Source organism: Corvus kubaryi, unplaced genomic scaffold (assembly GCF_017639235.1).
Source record: "Corvus kubaryi isolate FWS band 111438036 unplaced genomic scaffold, C.kubaryi_AGA036_p1.0 133, whole genome shotgun sequence".
NCBI lineage: Eukaryota > Metazoa > Chordata > Aves > Passeriformes > Corvidae > Corvus > Corvus kubaryi.
Window position 1 is genome coordinate 27,644,669 of NW_024580667.1, and position 21,005 is coordinate 27,665,673.

Consider the following 21,005-nt stretch of genomic DNA (forward strand, 5'->3'; position numbering starts at 1 on the left):
ATTCCTAGGACTCACAGGGTGTGTGTCCACATAAGAAGATAGAAAAAATATATACCAGGGCAGTGTCTTCATGCAGTTCAGGATGTCCTTTATTACAAAAAGCTCTCCCAAATGTGTAACTTCATACTACTGTCTGATTAGGTGATGTAGGACAGAGTAGGAAAAATATCTGTTTGAGGAGGTGCTTCACATTTCATTTAATTGTTCTGGTGTCTAGGTCAGCAACTTTCAGGAGACAGTTAATGGCAGAAACCTCTTTAGTAGCTTTGATCTAGCTATTTCAGTAAAATAGCACCCTCAGAGCATAGCATGGGACACGAGAGTACCCATCAGTACCTCCTGATCTTTCCTCTGTTCACAAAGTCGGGCAGTGTCCTCTTAGTAATGCTCCTCTGCCAGAGCTGGGAGCTCTGCTAGATGTCTCATTCCCTACCCATTGCTGTGACTCACAAATATTTTTACAATTTTTAAGAAAAGCAGGCCCCTAAGCAAAGACAATCAGAATTTCCTCAGGCTTGAGCCAGTATATTTGCCAACTTCATGTAAAAGGCTAAATATTTTCCCATTGTATCTACACCAGAGACACTCTGTAGATACACAGATGGCTGGGCCCTTGCAAATCCAGCCAAGGGAGCGTATGCTGGCACTTCGGGCTTTGAAAAGAAGCTGGAATGAGTCCTGAAGTCTGGCATTGGCAGCCAGCATCAGCATCTGGGTGGTTGGACGTAGGAAAGAGCCAAGTCTGCAGAGGTTATTGAAACACTGGCCTTGCACAAACATTTCTTGATAGCTCAAACATGTACTTGGACTCTGCAGTAGAGAGCAGGCTAGAGGAGGCAGGTGAATGCTTTCTCTCTATTTGTCTGCCAACATGTGCAAGCTTAACTAGGAGCTGGGAAGCTTAAATCCAAGAGTGACCTTTGTGTCATTTAGCTATAGAGACTGCCTGGGACCCAGTGTCTGGCTCTGGGCATCCGGCTGCCAGAAGAGGTGAGCTTGGAGTAGGACAGGTGCAGAGAAAAGTTAGTAAGATGGCAGGATAATAGAGAGCTTATATCTGTGAGGAAATTAAGATGCCATGGCTTGTTTGGCTTTGAAGATGAAGGCTGAAAGGGGAGATGGACATCTTCTCTAAATACCTGTGGCAAAAGAAAAAAGCTGCTTCAAGGAAAGTATTACATTAGCACCGGTCATGTAGTCTGGGATTTTCTACCCATCAGAGTTACCAAGTTCTGGAATAGCATTTGAATTTTGAATAGTTTTCAAAATAAGAATTTAATCAGCCTGTGAAGGGATTATATCAAGTGTTTGCCAGCAACAAGGGACTGAATGCTCAGGAAATTCCCTCTGGTAGTATGTTTCCAAATTTTATTCTGAAACACCTATGTGAAACTCAAAGATATAAGTGTACCAAAACATTCCTCAGGATTTCCCTATGGAGTTTTTACCATATGAGAGAACTGAAAAAGTTCAGGCAATGCGTGGAGCTCCTCAGTGAGAAGGACCTGATAGGTGGGATGCATCTCATAGTGATAAATCTTGCAAAACCACAGAGCTAAAGAGCCTTTGTGAGCAAAATGACTCATCACTGGCTTTGGACCTGGCCAAGGGATGAGCAAAGGCCAAGAAGTGCTGGGACCCTTCTCAGGTGCAATGAGACTGGTTACTTTGGACTTGAGTTTTTGATTTTTTGCTGCAACTAGCTTTGTACACGCAGAATTTTCACCTACCTCCCTGGTAGGGGAGCAAGCAAAGCACAGCAGTTTGAGGCAGGGAGTTCCCTCCCCAGGAGCGATGGGATGACCCTCCAGGGTCTGTGCCATGCCTCAGACAGAAGTTGTTCCTGACTGAAACCACTCTGGTGGTTTTACTCTGCACCACCTGCCTTGGTAGGAATTATTGCAGACCCACAGGAGGTGGGAGAAAAGCCCACACAAGTAGGTTTTGTTTGCACAGCTTTGCTTTTTGAGCTTTGATTAGGAATACTGCTCTGCCACACTCTCTCCTAATGGTGTCCCTTTTGCTACCCATGGGGATATTGTCTGCTTCTCTGTTTCTCTTCCTACATCTGGGCTCTTTCTAGCAAATGAATGTCAAAGCATTTAATTTATGAATCCTGCAGTACATTTTGTTGTGCATATTTAAATCAAGCAGAGATCAAGCATTGTACAGTCACATGTAAAGGTGATGGCAGATGAGTGCTCTTTATGTCATGCTGGATTTCTGCTTCACACTTGCATTTATATTTGCCAAATTACAGGCAGGAAATTTTTGAATTAATGACAAATATTTCCCAACAGTAGTTACTTAAGTGCCTGCACATGTTAAATTAACCATAATAATCTTGTCATAGTCATGAATTAATAACCTGCATCTCATTGGGCTTTTGAGAATTGAAGTAAAACATTTGTGGTGTATTCAAAGAAGGGAGCCTGGAGACAAATGGGATGTCTCCAAATGGCTTTACATTCCCATCCCCACCATCCTATTCCCCATGCCAAGTAAGCCCTGAAGGCTATACAGGAACCTGAAAATTAGATTTAGAACAGGCAGAAAGGAAGAGGTCTCCTCTGCAGAGGTGTGTCTCTTTCAGGTAAAGTGATTTAGACTTATTAATTCCTGAAACGTCTTCCTCTTTCCATTGCCAAGATGGAGATGCTGCCAGAGGCAAATGTGCACACAAGAGATTTCTGACAGACATCTTAAGCAGTGAGGAGTTTCACAAGGAAGGTGTTTATCATGTCAGAGGGGGATAGGGAGAACTTCTGTCCCAGTTGCAGAAAGGAGAAGAGACTGAGGGCAAGCGGTGATGCGGGAAAAGGGAGACATTTCTCACAGTGTATTCCCTACTGGTGGTCCATGGAACCCCTCCCAGCAAAGACCTGGGCAGAACAAATATGTTCCCTTTGCCTCCTGAGTTCCACTATGCCACAAGGTGCCATGGGGAGCTGGGCCCTAGGCCAGAGAGGGCACCTCAGTCTATGCCATTGGCTCCAGCAAAGCTGGAGCAAGGGACAGGCCTGGAGCTGAGCATCGCTTCTGCGTGACAGCCTCACTCTGGTCCCTGCTCTGAGAGCTGCTGCTTGAAGAACGTTGGGAGAAGCGTTTAATCTCTCTTGTGAGGAGAGGCTGCGGGAGCTGGGCCTATTTAGTATAGAAAAGAAAAGACTGAGAGGGGATCTCATTAATGAATATAAATGTCTCAAAGGTGGATGTCAGGAGGATGGTGCCAGACTCTTTCCAGTGGTGGCCAGTGACAGGATGAGAGCAATGGCTATAAACTAAAACACAAGAAGTTTCACCTCAACATGAAGAACTTCTTTACGTTTGAAGATGACAGTGCAGTGGAACAGGTTGTCCAGGGAGGTTGTGGAGTTGCTCTCTCTGTAGACATTCAAAAACCCACCTGGATAAGTTCCTATGTCAACTGCTCCAGGTGACCCTACTTCGGCAGGGGGGTTTGGGCCAGATGATCTCCAGACGTCCTTTCCAACCCTAACAATTCTGTTATTCTGTGATATGCTTTCTACCTCCCAGTCCAAGGGAATGAGTAGGCTTGTGCAGGTGGTATAGGGCACACTAGAGCCTTGGGTCTGGATTTCTGACAAGGTGGCAGGAAAATTATTAGGCTGCACTCAGAGTTTTGACTTTCAAAAGTCTACAAGTCTGAAGCAGCAGCTGGAGGTGATACATGCAGAATGACTCACCAGAGGTTATATTTGCTGAGATTATTGCTGCAGGGAAGGAGTGAAGGAGAAAACAAGAATCTGAGCAAGTCGCAGTTATTTCCATTTGCTCATGTCCTTGTTTTGGAGCACAGTGTGGTTTGGAGCATAGACCTGCAAGTAAATGAGATAAGAGCTACAGAAAAATATTTCCTCTCTTTCAAACATAAAATAGCAATTACATCCTGAATGGATAGTAGGAATGAAAAGTTTGCAAACTCCTGTCTTGAAGGGAGTAAATGAAAATATTAGGGTTCTTAAATTTGTGAAATCCTGACTGTTTTTCTTATAGACTGTGGAGAAGGGTTCAAAGCAACGATGAAAAGACTGAGACATGATGTTTATTGTGGCATGGACAGAGAGCAATCTTCTAGTCTTTTTGTGTAGGAAATTATCTGGATTATTAAATCCAGCTTAACTGGACTCCTACCTGAGACCTCTGAGGAAGCCATGTATTACTGTCACCTTGTGTTAAAAATCTCATGCTCTTTTTTCCTGAAGTGATCCTAATGTTACTGGTATGGAGGAAAGATAAAGGAGCCCATGGCTCATCTGTCTCCCATCAGGGCTCAAGAAAATAATTATAATTTGAAGGCTGAGAGAGCCTAAATTAGGAAGGGTCAAAAGAGGCTAAATAAGGTCCTTTCCAAATAAAAGTCTGCCACATGTGCTACCTCAGAGCAAGCCTTGTACAACAATTGAACAAGAGGCTGTTCAGCTTTGCATTTGACCTGTGGGCTTTAATGCAACAGGAATGTGGAATGTGTTTACAAGGTAGCAGTTATTGCTGAAATATGTGAGTGCTGTTGCCTGGGGAAATTTCAGAGGATTGTGACTGTGCTGACAGTGGCTGTACCTTTTGGACAGACTGTGTGGATTTTGGGGAGGAAACTGGTCTTGAAGCTTACAATCTACAAAGGGAACACGGGGAATGGTGCTCCCCTTCCCCACCATGTCCCGCTGCCATCCTGTCGCTTCAGCTGGATCTCACTCCATTCTCACTGCTTGTTCGTGCTAGGATGACCCAGGAAGGTGAACTGGTCCTTGGGCTGGAGACATGGCTTCTTGTTATCCCTGCATCCGAGGGGACTCCAGGTTAGCACATGGCTGCAGCTGGTTCAGCAGAGCAGTCTGGGCTGAAATGAGGTAGAGCTGAGGACTGAGGGCCCCTGATGGCACCTTTCATGAGCAGGTCCTGGAAATGTTATGTTCTGGCTGGTCTCAGCTGGTAGGCTGGTAGCTGGATGGGCTCAGGCTTCTCCTAGAAATACCTGTTTCATTCATTTCACATTTCCTACTTTCTTTTTTTCCTGTCTATTTTAAATGTTCAATATTAAAACTATTCTGCACATGGTTCATGGATGATCTCAATAATTATTTCATCCTTCCAGCACAGGAATTCCCAAGGAAGCTGGTAAAGCCCAGCTTAGTCTCTTTATTTTATTCATTTTCCTTCTTACTTTAGTTTGCCTAATTTTCATTGCTCTAATGGCAAAATATCTGGAAGTGGGCCTAGGATATAACTATATTCTGTGTTCAGTTGAATGCAACATTTTAAAAGATTTGTCATTAACTTTTAAAGAAACTTAACAAAATGGTTGAAATTACTCTATAGACTACAACACACATTATGGACCTGTGAAAACTGGGCCAAATTCAGTTCTAGATGTTAGCAACTGACTTCCTTGTCTGGTTAACTTGGCTCACCGAATCTCCTTCAGAACAGCAGATAAAGCTGAACAAGGATCTCATTCCGGGTACTGCTAAACATTTCTGTATCTTAAACTCCCATTAACCTCTGCACTGTACAAGAACACCCTTACATTAGGCTAATTGATGGGGCAGCAGGTGTCAGTGAGCAGTTGCTCAGGGCTTGCTGTGCTTCCAGGGGAGACTTGCTCTTTCTTTACCACAAAAGAAGTGTGTGTGTCTGTATGTAGGTGAATAGACAATTTATTGTATTCATGGTTCCAAAAAAGCAAGAAAGGATCAATGAAAGCCCTGTTATATTTCCGTGAGTTTAAAGGCACGGAGACTTTATAACACTGTTGATATTTCTACTCATTCTGAATACCAAAAGACCTGGTATAATTATTTTTGTGAAATAGCTTCAGGAATGTTCCCAGTGCTGAATTCAACAGTAATTGCAATCACAACATGTAGAATCAAATGTAATTTTGTTCTAACTGAAGAAAGGCATTTTACTTTATTTTCCATTGCTTTTCAAGGAGAGGCACAGTGAATTTTTAATACTTCACTGACCCTTGACTCTGAGTGATGTTAGCTTGCTATTGTAAAAAAAGGTATGAACTTCTTCAGAACATTATTAGCAAAATACTCTATGTGAACACTTGATATTATTTGAGTTAAAAATACAGATTGTTCTTCCATCAGTAAAAATGGCTGGTACAAACCTAAAAGTCTGGTAGTCTATTGAGCTGTTTGTGCTCATAAATATAGCAGAGAATCTCTGGTAGGCAGCTAGCTGGGGGAGATCTTGTGTATTTGTGTAAAACAGCTATGTCTTTATTATCCCTGCATGCTGATGAAGAAGGAGAGCCAATGTGGCTTTTTTACTTTAACAGTTCTCTTAATAATAATTCTTTCCATGTTGGTAGAATAAATCTCCTGGCCGCTCTATTAAATCACAAAAAATAAAGGACCAAAAGCAAGAAGGAAAGGGTTACGGCATAGGAATAAGACATTTCACATGAGTTTGCTTTATTCTTTATTCTGCCAATGCAGACTCCTCCCCCCACCCCCCTTCCTGTAGTTCTTTTATATGGTTCTTTGCTTTGCTTTGGTTTTGGTTTGTTGGGGTTTCTTGTTTGTTTAAAGAAAGCATGCAAGTCAAGCTAAGGCTTTTCCCATGAACAAAATATGACCTTTGTGAAGGTGTACATCCTCAGGTTACTGGGCTCTATCAGGGAAGAAGGTTCCCTTCACCCTTCTGGAACAGCCTATTCCCTGCACTATCCAGGACACCAGACTGGGCAGTCCTAGTTATGCCTTCTGGCCTGTTTGTGTGTTCTGTAGCAATGCACTATTTTAAAAAACAAAAAGTTCACTCCTCAAAAGCTGCTTAGGAGGAAAGTTTATTTCATGGAGTGTTTCTCACTTCTCTCAGAAATGCTGAGGAAAGGAAGGACTATTAATTCTTGGGGGGAAAAAAGGTAGAAAAGGAAGGTTTTCCCCTCTCCCTCCCATCCCTTGGAAATGCACTGTGCTTGCAATAGAGAAAGGAATGTGCTGTTGGCAGGGTTGTGGCAGAAGGGCTGATGAAGGATCTGATGAGAATCTGCACAGCCTTTGGAATAATAACAGGGGCAGATGCACCAGAGAGTAGTTTGGCCTGGTTAGGCAAAGGAAAAAACACACTGCCCAACAGCAGTGAAAGACTGAAAACAACTGAATGTCCAGAAAACCCTGAAAGGCTTGGGAAGATTTTTCTGTTGTAGCCCATAAAGCCTCACATGCTATTCATGGCAGACCTTGCCTTGTTTGCACAAAGGCTTGCGCTCAAAGCCCATGCAGCAAACTCTATCCTATCTCCTCTCTCCAATCTTCCTTTTAGCAGGTATTTTATTACATGACATCCCTTGATGTCTCTTCTCAGTGATCCCAGGGACATCCAGCCCCACCTTATGTTTACATTGTATGCAACAGGAATTTGAGTGATAGGTGAAGTACTGCAAAGGCAAGGGCTGATGCAAAGGGGCAGTAGTGTGTATAGTAGTTATACACACTACAGTAGTTATACGTTGCTGCTCTGTGTGGGACAGCTTGGTATTCTTCCACCTCCACCCACACTGGGGGTGGAAGAATAGCAAACTGGCTCAAGGAACAGCATTGGAAGAGGTATGTGCTGGTGCAACTGGCTTTTATTAGTTATTTCTGAGAGAAAAGGCAAATCACTCACAGCTAGCTCTATTCATTTTGACAGTGGGTGGGAAGAGGATCAGAGGATCCCCAACTGGCAGAGTTTTAAAAGAAAAGGACATTGACTTTGTATTCAGGTTGGGTGTTCTCACCTGGATGCTGGCCTAGGACCCATGCAGCCATGGAGAGGATGCTGGCAGCAAAGATATGTGAGCCAGCCTTGCTCTGAGCATGAGGAGTGGCTCAGAGGCTCTCACCACACCAATGTGGTTGTACAATATGCAAATTTTCTTTTAATGTAAGAGCATGCCACAAACATCGCATTAGCTGGAGAAAAATGTTAGCCACAAGCAAAGAAACAAACACTTTTATTAGCCAATAATGCAGATAAGAAAAGATGGGGAAGGTGTACGAGCTTCAGTGGGAGACAGATGAAAATGGATAGCAAACTGTCATTTAGACAGTGAACTGTTTGTGAAAATACCACATTTTGATGATGTTCCCGTGGACATCAGTCAGTGTAAACAAATAGGTGCTAACAGCATCTGCACTAAATTATTAAAACAAGCAAAGAACACATGAAGTCATAGACTTTGCAAAGCAATACTTTTTGTTTACCGATTCACACCATTTGAACAAAATTGAAGGAGATGATTGTCTGCCCAACTTTGAAAACAAAATGCGAAGTTGTATACAAAAACTGAAAGGATGTTTTTCTTTCTGGTTTGGCATGAAGTTTATTTTTGATATTTTATATGGACTTGGTAGTAGAAACCAGTGCAGTTTTCTCAGAGAATGTCTTCTCTGGGTAAGTTATTTTTAATAATTCACACATGATGAGGACACAGGCAGAATATGTACAGATACTGTAGAGATGCTGACATATGGTAGAAAGGCAGTGTGACCCTTCAGTCCCAGTACTGGGACTCTGGATAAAGCTTCTAGGATGGCTGTGTGTACGTAAGCAGGCACTCAGGTGCATTTGTTCACTTGATTCAAAAATTGGAGGCCAAATAAAAAATGAAAAGTGAAACTCCTTTGACCTAATGAGAGGTCTGAAGCAGGAAGATGTATAGCTTTGGAAAGGAGGTTGCAGTTGTTACGAAATTCTCCTGTCCTTTTTATGAGATTTTTGGATATGTTTATACAGACAAATCAGATTCCCAGAGACCTGCACGTCACACATACGGACATTCCTAATACCTGGGCTCATACATGCTGTGCTAGCTCAGGGGCAGCACTTCACTATGCTTCTTAGACCTCCTGTTGCAGGTGGTTTATCTTAGAAACAAAAGCTCAAGATGATGGATGCCTTTTGGAAACGATTTTATAATTGGACATACTGTGAGAGATTTAGTTTTAGCTAGGCTCAAGCATTATCACTTGGGAGTACTGACAGTTGCTTGGGAGTTTGAAAGGAGGAGACAATGATCTCTGTTAGCAGGAGGAGGGCTGAGCAGAGAGGTGTGTCGAACAGCAGGGTTTCTTGAGCTGTGTGAATACCTGCCTGCTGCCCTACACTTTTCCTTCTGCCACACCCCATTGCACAATGTTTTCAGCACGAGGTCTCCCCTGGCTGCAGGGGTAAACCTTTGCTTGGGAGGCAGGTGATCACAACACACTTTTGAGCCTGTGCTTTACCAAGGCATGGCACCCTGGGGCTGTGTCCAGGTGATGCTCTTGTTAATGCACATGCCAGAGAGCTGGAGCATCTCCAGGGTTGTGAAAGCACTGCTGGTGTGCCTGGGATGGCCGAGGACCATGGCAGGCACCCTGGGCTTGCTCCCCCTGCAAACTTTGAGCTGTCCCATTTCTGAGTCCAAGTGACAGGAGAAGAGGCTGTGTGGCCTCTGGATGGTGCCTTCATTTCAGGTCTGAGTCCTCAGAGAGGGGGAGGATGAGAAAAAGCTGCCTCAGCCTTTGCCCCTGGCATTTGGGATGGTTTTGAGTTGGTTACTCTCTCAGCTAGAGGAGTATCTTTGAGTATTTGGGTTTTCTTTATATCCCCAGAATCCCTGCTTTTTTTTCTTCCCTTTTTTTCCCCTCTCCAAGTCTCCAAGGCTGTGTAATATTAGTAGGAATGCTAGTGTATATCATGATGTTCAGAGAAAAGGGCAGCTCTTCCTCTCATGTGAAATAATTTCCCTCAATTCAGATTTTTTTAACTCCTCATGTTTATTTGTCTACTAGAAAAGAGATATTCTTATACAAAAGAGAAATGAAAGGTGTTAATTGCTATTGCTTGGTTTTTGGATACACAGTTTTGAGTGTACTGGCATTTGGAAGGTATAGGAAGGGGAATAAAAACCTGTTGTGCTGCTATATTCCATCTCTATTCTCTGCAGTGGCAGAGTCTTAGATGTATTTCTTGTATCATAGCTTATCTAGAAAGGACCTAGGAAGGAAGAAGGAGAGTGAAAGAAGTCTCTGCTGGGAAAAGTCCAATATAGCAAAAATAGTGTTATAAAGAGGTAATATTTAGGAATTTGTCATCCAACATTTTTGGCTTATAAAGCTCATAATAAATTGATAAACCAAGTACCTCTAGTATTCCATTGTGAAAAGAACCACAAATACAATAAAGAAAGAGGAAAAAGGTGTGACTGCCAGTGGTGTGGCAAATCTTGCCCTTGCTAACAAGGGAGAACCAAGGAAGGTTGCTTCTCTAGGATGAAAATCCTGCTGAGTTTTCAGACCACAGGATGATTTAATTAAGTGATGGGCTTCAGTAAATCCTTGGGGAAACTGGAAATGAGAAAGCTCAGCAGCCAAGCCTCTAGATCCAAGCATAACTGTGCAATGAATACCACCCGTCCCAGTGGGTGCTGATTCAAAGCTGCTGGATTTTGTCAGTATTTCGTTGCACAGCTCTTAAACTTGTAGGCCATTGTAGACTTTAAACAAAGCTTTGAGGGTGAAAAAATTTAGCTCCAGAGCAAAAACTCCAATCTCTGCTTACATCAGGGAAATGACAAGCAGTTACAGTCATATGAAGGGTAAACTCTGGATTTTTTTGTTTCTCCTCCTAAGTATCATGTTTGAATCAAATCTTTCCTATGAGGAATGTATTAATACTGGAAAGTTTGTTACAGATGTTGAGCAAAAGTCTTGAAAGATACCGTTAAAATACATTACACTGAAGGAAAAAGGGAAGACATAGATAGTAGGGTTTTCCAAGTTTATATATTTGGGAAAGAAAATAGGATTATCTCCTGGTGGTGAACACCAGTGTTTCTCTGACAGTGCAGAGGAAGCATTTAAAAGGAAAACCAGCTTCCCCCAGGTTAATAAAAACATCATAGTAAATTTTAAGGTAGAAATGAATGTGATTGTCTACAGCGAGGTTTGGTGAGACACTAAGCCAGGCAGTGCCTGGTTTGCAGAGCATCACAGAGGGATCTCTGGCAGCTGCTGGATGCTCAGCAAGGATCAGTATCTCTTCACACTATCTTGGGATATTGCTCCAATGCAAAGCATCACTTGGCAAAGCACTCAAGTAAGCGGCTAAGTGTCAGCTTCAGTGTTTGCTCAAAACCAGGGTTTGCTAAAAATGAATCTGTTGACTTTTGAGCATGTTTCTGAAAACCTGAACACCAGCACACTGCCTAGAAACATTTTGCAAGTTCTTCTAGTCCCCTCTGTTACCTGCTGATTCCCCTCCCTGTTCTGTTCTCAGGTTAAGGAAGGATGTGACCATTCATCCCTTGATACAAACAAATCTCCCCTTGGTAACAGCAGGCACAAAACTCTTCTGCATCCTTGGTATGGGGTGGGTGGCTGCACCTCATTGCCCTCGTCATAGTGTATGTTTGCACAACATAGTGACTGCTGCGAGGGCTGCTGTCACTCCTACTCTGTGTCACCCACCATTGGCCTGGGACAGTCACATGAAACTCTGGGTTTGCGCTAGAAACTTGTCTTTCGAACTGAAAACCAAATCCTTATAGTTGCATGATGAGTTGAGAGGCAGTTTTTATAAAAGCTTTACAATCACCCTGCTGCAAACCCAGTATTGCTTACCTGACCCAAACTTATAGGATTTATTTGCCATAATTTAAAATAACCATTTCCTTGCTGAGGATAAGAGAATCTCTGGGCTCCTGCACAGGAGGTAGAGGCCACTGGTACTTGTGCCCAGTGTCTCCTGCACCCAGATGCCTCTGACCTGCACCTTGGGTTGCTTTCTGCCTCACTCCAAAGTTATCCTACCTGGACAACCTTCCTCCCTGCACACAGCCCAGGTCTCTTGGGCAGCTCTCCCCCAGCAAAGCATCCAGTTTTTCCCCCAGGTGACACTGAGCTGTCTAGGGATGACTCCGGCAGCAGTGGTGGAACCTGGTGTTACGGAAATTATGCATGCCAGCCGCAATACCTGGGTTCGACTGGGTTTCAGCTGAATCAATAAGCTGAAAGACAGATTCCTCTATAAACATGCTTTTTATTAATAGCATTACAGCCTGAGTTGGGCATCTCTCAAGAGGGTCCTTGAAAAGAAATCCCTGGTTAACCTGCTAAAGCAGTACATGGACAAACAGTATCTTTCAAACAATCTTTGTGTGTTTTGCTGGCAAGGAACAAATCATTTATGTGTTGGACAGGTTTAGAACCTCCAGGTAATATAATATCTTCCTAATTTTCTCTTTGTCACTCTGACATGTGATCCTTAAAATAGTTGCAGATGTCAGAGCCAGCTGGGTCCACAAATACACTTGCTATTATATTTTATCATAATAAATAATAATGAAGTATTATTAAGATTCTGGAGAGCCATTCCCCTGTATCTCAACAGAACCCATTACAATCTTTTCTAGTAGTTGTTGGATGTTATGCTGGTCTCTGTCTACATTCCTGTACTTTAGTTCAATTTACTCATCTCCTCACAAGCTCTAATCACACTTTGGCAATTATCTCTGTCTGATTATTATCTCTGACTGATCCAACCAGGATCAGTCTGAGGTCAGACAGCCCAACTTCCCCTTGTCAGTAGGGTCAACTGCACATGTTTTTTTCAATTGTTTTATCTTGCTCACGTGGATGGCACAACTCCTTCAGCAACAGGCCAGCATTGGCCCAGGATGGGTCATATCCAGAACAAATAATATAAAATAATGATGTACATTGACCTGCATCTTTCCTTAGCCTAGGAATTTGATTTCCCCTCATAATGAAATCCCCATGATTCCAGGGGTGATGGAATAAGAGTACCACATACACACACACACACACACACACACACACACACGGTGGCCAAGCACCTCCTTCCTCACAAGCCAGGGCTCCAGCCCTGCACCCTTGCAAGAGACACAGCAGTGGAGGGCTGCCTTCCTTGGGTTTTGGGAGCTTTTTGGTAAGACACTAATTCTTAAATATGTTAGGAAACAGCAAAAACTTGGTGGGTCTGAAGAATTGCTGCATGAGGGCAGAAGGGGAGTGAGTATCTTTCGTCAAGATGCATGACTGGCAAGGAGAGAGCCCTTTAAGGTTAAGTGTCCTTCTGTTTACTCTTAAGTCAGGAGATTTATGCTGCAACCCTGGTCACGTATTAGTGTTCCTCAGTGTTTGGGGCATCCAGTGGAAACACTCTTTGTGACCTCAGATGTCACAAAATAAATCACACAAATCTTTGCATGCATTATGGCGGAGCTAACTTTTCTTTTTTAATTGGTTTTATTCTCTAGAAATTTATCTGCCAAGGTTTGGGACAGGGACACAATTCTGGTTTGTCAGGAATATAATATACTGTCTGATTGAATTTTGCCAGAGGGAACATGTTCATACTTGCCTGCATGTTTCAAGCAAATATTGTCACTGTGTGGGGATTTATCCCCCAGTGGCTTTACTATGGAGAACTAATGAAGTATGGCATACAAACATTTGGATAAAAAAAACCAAACCCTCACCTGAGTGCAGCTGGATGCAGCAGGGTGATGCCAGTGAGCCACAGATAGGGATGTGAGTTATGTCATCCATAATTTATACAGAGACTGTAGGATCCCACTTCTGGATGTGTGTAGCTTATAGATGCTACAGGGCATGCATATAACAGCTGAAGCTTTAAAGGTATTGATTTACATTCCTGCCATTGCTACTGCAACGTGACAGCAGGAATCTGAGACCCCCTGTTTAACACAGCCACAGCCCACAATACATATTTATCTGTCACCTCCCAGTGGACATTTACTTTAAAAATAAAGGTATCCTAGAATCACAGAATCGTTTGTGTTGGAATGGACCTTAAAGAACATCTAGTTCCAACCTCCCTGCCATAGGCAGGGACACCTTCCACTAGATCAGATTGCTCAAAGCCTCATCCAGCCTGACTTTGAACACTTCCAGGGGTTTAGTATCCACAGCTTCTCTGGGCAACCTGTTCCAGTGCCTCACCGCCCTCATCCATGTTTTTTTGTAGGGTAGGTTCCTCATTAATTCTCTACACTTAAGGCAGATGCCCTTGACCAAAAGTTGCTCACTCTCATGTTTGTGTTGTGATTTGGTACCCGGTGGGTGGTGGCAGGGGGTGTTTTACACCCAAGGTGGGGCTCCGTCTGGTGCAGAAGCCCCGGAGCTGCCAGGCAGTAGAGGTGCCTTTGCTGTGGCTGTCCTGCAGCCATGTGCTGTGGCCAGGCTCAGGTGGCTGCGGATGGTTCAGGCGATGTGTTGTGTTTTAGATTTGAGTAATAAGGGTTTCGTTTCCATTTCACTAACTTGTTGAATTTACGAGCCTTGTTTCTTAAGTCTCCTGGTACTTCAGTGGATCAAAAGAGCCACAATCTACTCACCCTCCCATCTGGGTTGTGGCATGACCATCTGTCACCATTACAGCCCAAAGAGTGACTCTACAACATTTAACTCACTATCCAATCAATGGCATCCGTGACTTTATTCTCCCTTGACCATGGAATTTTGCTCTCCAGATGAAGAAAAGAGAGCACAGACTACTGCATGGGAAACGCAATTTAAATTACAGATATAATATCTTCAGGCTTTGGACATGTACAGTTTAGCAATTATTTTTTAATTTAGGAACCTTAATAAGCAAAATAATATTTTGCTTTCGAAAAGTTAAGAAGAGAGAAGAAAATAAGAAAATCTGTTGTTTTATATTTTACTTGTATTTCTCTGTCACTAATTCTCCCTAACTGTTATCTATTAAAAATAAAAAAAGGAATAGAAAGAATCATTATCTTTTCGCATGTTTCTTTAGAAGGGAGAAAAACTACAATCTGTAGAATACTTCAAATTGGATATAAATAAGGGGAAAATACATGGGGTTCTCTACTATTGTTACTTGTACACTTACTCAAATGCTGTAATTTTGTCATTTTGTCTCTGGTCCTGAATGGGCTGAGAAAGGGAGATCAAAGAAGCCCACTTCCTCTGATGCATGTTTTTAGAAGCATTCAAGAATTCACCAAACTCAGTCTTCAGACAGGAGAGGCTGGTCGACTAAACTGTCCTGTACTATTGTCTTCTGAAAGTGGAAACAGTCTGTGGAATCTATTATATCTTAGCCTATTAAGTACCATATGGGATATTTTTATATGTATATTTTATGTATATTTATATATACACACACATATATTTAGACATATCTGGTGACATATATTATGTAAGCATACACATAATATTCTATTCTATATTTTTATGTTTTAGTAACTTGCCTGTATGTGTACATATATTTAGTAAAGTACTGTTATTTTGTTGATATGACTAACCCTTTTTGTACCTCCTTTAGTGATTGCCACATGAGTTCCTCAAGGATAATGGACTCTAAGATGAGAGAGGCTGAAGGAGATGGAGAGGACAATTCAGGTAGAATTTCTTCCTTCCCCAGTGAATGAAAAGTGCTGTGACTTCTTGAGCTTCTATGCCTTTGCTCTGTCATAGAAGTGAATTTGTTCATTTAGAGAACACATTCTGCCTTTCTCTTCACCTGTTTCCAAAAGCTGTTACATGTTTTCAGTATTTTCAGAGGCTTGAAATAAGATTTTTGTAGCATCTTGTGAACAGGCTAACTTTTTTACCCAACAAGATCCAAGAGTAGGTGAAATGCTGACAGGGATGCCTCACAATGCTGTCATACCAGCTTAAACAAACCAGGCACAAGTTGTTGGAATTCTTGTGCAAAACACTGATTTAATTTTAAAGAGTTTCCTTCACAGAGCTTGCAACTGATCCTAATTTAGGTCTTCCCTTACTGAGCAGAGTAGAATTGCTTTTCAAGGTTAGCATTTGATTCCTAGATGAATACTTTGTGATCTATTGAATCTTGTAATTAGCATTCAAAATATTCTCGATGTATTATAAACCCAACATTTAAAAGGCATTAGCCTCCCGACACTGCGCGTTCACCTGTGTATGCCTTTTCTACGCTTAAATTGGTTTTGGTAGCATTGCTCTTATCATTACTGCTTAGCTTGCTGAACAAAGGCAGTGGGTTTCCAAGTAATAATTTCTTTTTTGTATCCTAGGCAGTTAAGACCAAATTTTTCCTTCACAATTTAATTACCTCAAGAGGCAAGTAGAAACTCTATTAGGAATGATTCTACACCATTGGTTATTTCTTATGTCTCATAAACATTGCAATCCATTCTCCAAGATAACGGTAATTTCATGCTATCAGTATAGTCTTGAAAGGCATTAATGCAAGAGTGGACTGTGTTGCATTTTCCAGGAAAAAAATTCACTTATGCAAAAAATTATAAAGAAATGTTATTGTTCAAAAATTTTCACATGCTGCTGGTTGTATCTTCTTTATGTTTCTTCACTTAGGAAAGAAAAAGTCAAAGTTCAAGTCTTTCAAAAAGTTTTTTGGTAAAAAGAAAAGGAAAGAGACATCATCTTCTGTGAGCAGCAGTCTGAAGTTGTGCCAGTCAACAAGCGATGTCCCAGCCTCTCATGACGTGCGCGTTAGTTACGATTCTGAAGATGAACTTGAGTAAGTCTTTGGACTCTGTCTCGTAAACAAATACAAAATTGCTACAATGTTTGGAGATTAAAGACACCCCAAAATTGCCTCCTCCCCTTGTTCAAAATGCTGTATTTCCAAATAGTTGCTTTTCCTAGGAAAGTACAAATTAAAATGGCTGATGCAAGGCAAATCAGAAGGGAATTGGATGGGGTGTAGCAAGAAATTAGTAATGAAAAAAGCTTTCACTTAATCATAAATAAGCCTTGGGTTATAATTTCAAAAAAATGTCATTTACATCTTCAAAAATGAATTAGATACTCTGTTTATATTCTACCAGGATTGTCTTATGCCCCTAAAATGTAACTGCTAAGGATTGTTAGAGAAATGTAGCCATTTATGCCAGAGTTTGAAAGCAAGGAAGGACTAATGGGACGACTGCAACTGAAATCAGTAGGATCCAGAGGCTCTGAAGCCTTTTTTTCCTCTGTATACATGGGATTCATCTGACCAAAGGAAAAGTGTCTGCATTTGAGTTATAGAACCACAGATTCATAGAATGGTTTGAGTTGCAAGGGTCTTTAGACATCATCCAGTTCCAACCTCTCTGCCATGGACAGGAATAGTTACTTACCAGCTGCCTTTTATAATCAGAGAGAAGACAGCATTGCTAACAAAGCTTATATCATCCTTATGCATGAAATAGGCTCTGGAAGTGTCTGTATCTCCCCACTGAATGTAAACAGGAGCTTGGGATAACCAACTCCAATGTAAATAGCGTGATTTGGTGTCTGAAGTTAGACCACATGAGTCACATCCTGTGTATCTCTTTGCCTCTGAAAACCCTGTCTTCATCCAGACATTGCAAAAACATTACCCACTATGAAAGGTAACCATGAGAAACCCGGTCTAAACATTCAGACATGTCTCTGGATGGAGAGGTGGACTGAAGAGCCCCTTGGCTAACTAAAAAGCAATTCTTTGCATTGGTGGATGTTGTGCCTCTCAGAACAAGCCTCCTGGTCCTCAAGCAGGAGGTGCTGCTGTGCCCCGGAGTGGGAAAGGAAACCATCCCAGCCATTTAAAACGACATTATTCGATGTGGCCACCAGGCAGCGCCAAACAACCAAAAGAAATTATTAACTACTTTTTTTTTTTTTTCCTTTTTTTTCTTTGGTGGTTTGGTTTGGTTTCATCTTTTTGCTTTCATGGCATTGGCAATAGCAAAGTTAGTTAGTCCAGCTTGAAGCCCTAGGAGTTCTGGGCTGGCAGCATCAGGTGGTGTGTAGTGTTGTTGTTTGACAACTTACTTACAAGACATGGGTGGTGAGATTTTCCTTCCCCGTGTATGGCTCAATAAGGGCATGTCTGAGTAGGTGCCATCTCTGGCTGTTTTGGCTGTATTCCTGTGCTGTAACTTGAAGGGTTGTTACATTATTGTTTCTTAATATCTATTTAGATAGACAAAGACCAGGAAAGTATTTGAAAGGAAGGAAAATTAATTCGAACACACTTAATCTGAGGAGACATGTAGAGTACCTCCATTATGTGTCTGGGAGGGATGCATCTACTAGAAAGGGGAAATGAGGATGGAATGCTGGGGTAAATGTGCCCGTGCAACGACACTGCCAGCGTGGCTGCCGCCCTTGTTAAATGTTGGTGCGTTGGGCACCACTGCAGCCCTGACTGGCACCTGCTCTGCAAATTGCTATAGATCTGTCTGACCTTGGATGCATTGCAGAGATCACATTTGCACTTCGATAAATTGTTCTTCTAATGTCGCTAATGCATTAAGCAGAAGTAGCAGGCCTTCCTTCCTTCTGCAGCAAGAATGTAAATCAACTCTTTCCTGCTATTGTTTTTTCAAATATATTTATAGCAGCCTTTATGAGAAAAATACTACTGTCTGCCATGTTTGTTTATGTTTGTCCTCAATGTCCCTATGACAGTAGCTAGGATCCAGAAATACAGTTCTTTTTTCTTTTCTTCTCAATTAACTTGATAGTTACATGAACCTGAACAATTCTGTATTCTGCGCTCATTTGCCATTTCACAGCTCCCTGATTTAAAAAATTTTAAAAGGGTACTCTTAAAAAAAATTCTGTGTGCACATTTCTTGTCCCTGCTCAGTCAGGGTACAAACTAAGCTGAGGAAAATGAGCACAAGAAACTTCCTAGCAGCTAGCTCTCTGTCTGTGGGCCTTCTCTACCATTCCCATAAGGAAAGAAGATGCTCATATCCCACATGCACCATTTGCAAAAGAAGTTGCCTAACGCATCAGAAGCAGGAAACAGAATATGAGAGAAACTGCCCACAAAGCGTCTCCCACTTCCTCTAACTAGGCCACAAAGATTGTCCATGAAAAAATGTGTCTCACAGGCTCATAAGAGAAGATACGAGGGATCTTGATATAGAGAATAGCACCTTTTAAGGATATATGCAAATGATTCCATGTGAGGACTACATTGCCTGAAATGTTTTTGCTAATGATTTGTATGGCAGAGATATATTAAATGCTGTACCACATTTAGATAGTAAAAGGTATTTATTCTTCCGATGGTAATGGTCACTCATTTGCAAGACATGTTCTTGCATTAGCAAGAACTCTCAGTACAGGCTTGTTTATGTGAACTCCCTTCATTTTGCACCTGGGCTTGCCTGTGGCACTCTGACACCACTCAGCTGCCGGCTTCCACTCAAGGGGCAGTAGCTTTTTCCATAAGATATAACTCATCCTCTGGGGTTAAACTGCCTTTAACCTTGATTCAGTTTGTTAACGTGTCAGATAACAGCATTTACAAATTTTTTTGTTGTTTTTAAAGGTGTTACTTAGATTAGCCTGAATGACTGTATTGTATTCATGGAGAAGTCTGCAATCTTGTTTGTGATGTATGCTGTGCATGCCTGTCTCCCATTCCACTCTCAATAGACTACGTGAGTTAAGAGAAATGGCAAAAAAGTTTGCATGTTTTCACTCATTTGTTGTATTATTCTAGGACACACAAAGGCATTATGGGAAGCAGAGCTTTGTCACATGATAGCATTTTTATCCTTGAGACTGGGCAAGAGCCTGCAAGGCCAGTAAGAGTGTTTTCTCAAGAAAACGTTTCTGATCGAATTAGAGCTTTACAGGTAATTTACACAACATAATTTTTTTTTAAATGCAAGAAGTGGAATGCCTTTCCAGGCTTGATTTTTTTTTAATGTTATTTGTGGTTGAACATTTGATTAGTAAGTAATATCTGTCGGCAGCTTACATCAAATATTGCATTTGTTAATTAGACAGCACTATCCTGTCTTGGTTCTACATAAATGATAGCTGGAAAATGTATAGTTTATTTGGCTCCCTAAGAGAATATGTAACTGCAGATGTCCTGTGCCCTGAATCATTCAATTGTGAAGTAAAAATAACGGTAACTCATTGACCTCAGCTTAAAAAATGTTGTGGGAAAAACTCCATCACTATCATAAGCTAATGTTTTTTATGCCACGCTGAAGCTGAAACTCCAGCCCACCATGAAATTGGGACCTCCACCTCCATTTGGACTTCATGCAAAGCGAACAGAGGATGCTGGGACCAGTTCTGAAGATGATGGATTACCCAGAAGCCCTCCAGAAATATCTTTGCTTCATGAAAGCCTAAACTCAGGCGTGAAAACGAGAGTGAGTAGTTCCAGTGTTGACAAAAATGAGTGTTTAGTGACTTCTTTTACCTATATGTGGAAGGTAGAATAAAGTATTTGGTTTTATGTATCACTGTTTTACCTCTGAGCAATTCAGAAATGCCTTGCTCCAACTGGGAAAACACTCTCTCTCTATGTAAACAGCTACTTAGAGTCTGTGTCCTATTGAAATATAAGTATCACACCAGAAAATGCAGAACTAGGAAGAAGAGTATGTGTTTGTGTGCATGCATGGCAATGCTGTGTTTTTTATAGAGCCTACGAAGAGCTGCCAGGCATAAAAAAAAATACAGCTGAAAAATCTGTATTCCTCCTTGAGTGTGCTGATAAGAGAGCTCTCTAATGTTCTTCTAGGTTGTCATTGGAAAAAGAAACATAAAATAATCTGAATTGTTTTTTATGATAGTTTTGTTAGACATTATTTAATTCTTTATCTGCATGTCTGATGCTTTATGTTTGCAGTGTCCTTGCTAATCCTTAAGACTATAGAGAAAACCAACTTACATTGTCAGTACCTTTGTGCACTTTGTGTAGATGGTTTCTGCAATTATATCCACCTTGTTTGTCATCTTTTACTGAATCTCTTCCTCATTCCATCCCACAGTTCTCTGACTCTCACAAGCACCTTAGCTCTTTGAGTTTAGCTGGAACAGGCAGTGAAGAAGAAGAACAGGTAACTTCTGCCAAATGTATTAAGGGACAAGCAATGATCCATAACAGTTTTTAAAAGAAATAGAAAAAATACTATTTTGTTGCCTGTCTGCTGCAAAAAACAGCTTTGTATGCATGTAATTGCCTGCCTGTCTGTT

At 41.6% G+C, this 21,005-nt stretch overlaps 1 protein-coding gene across 6 annotated transcripts in view; it reads left to right on the forward strand.

Annotated features, from left to right (window-relative positions):
• Nucleotides 1-21,005, forward strand: part of CRACDL (CRACD like) — a 65,666-nt gene that overhangs the window by 22,628 nt on the left and 22,033 nt on the right. For 5 of the 6 annotated variants that reach the window (XM_042040768.1, XM_042040780.1, XM_042040758.1 and 2 more), the window contains 5 exons: nucleotides 15,340-15,416; nucleotides 16,377-16,542; nucleotides 19,510-19,645; nucleotides 20,012-20,176; nucleotides 20,801-20,869. In XM_042040768.1, coding sequence (XP_041896702.1) covers nucleotides 15,350-15,416; nucleotides 16,377-16,542; nucleotides 19,510-19,645; nucleotides 20,012-20,176; nucleotides 20,801-20,869 — 603 coding nt within the window. In that variant the 5' untranslated portion in view covers nucleotides 15,340-15,349. The remainder of the gene's footprint in view (nucleotides 1-15,339; nucleotides 15,417-16,376; nucleotides 16,543-19,509; nucleotides 19,646-20,011; nucleotides 20,177-20,800; nucleotides 20,870-21,005) is intronic. The other variant, XM_042040789.1, reaches the window with a different exon arrangement.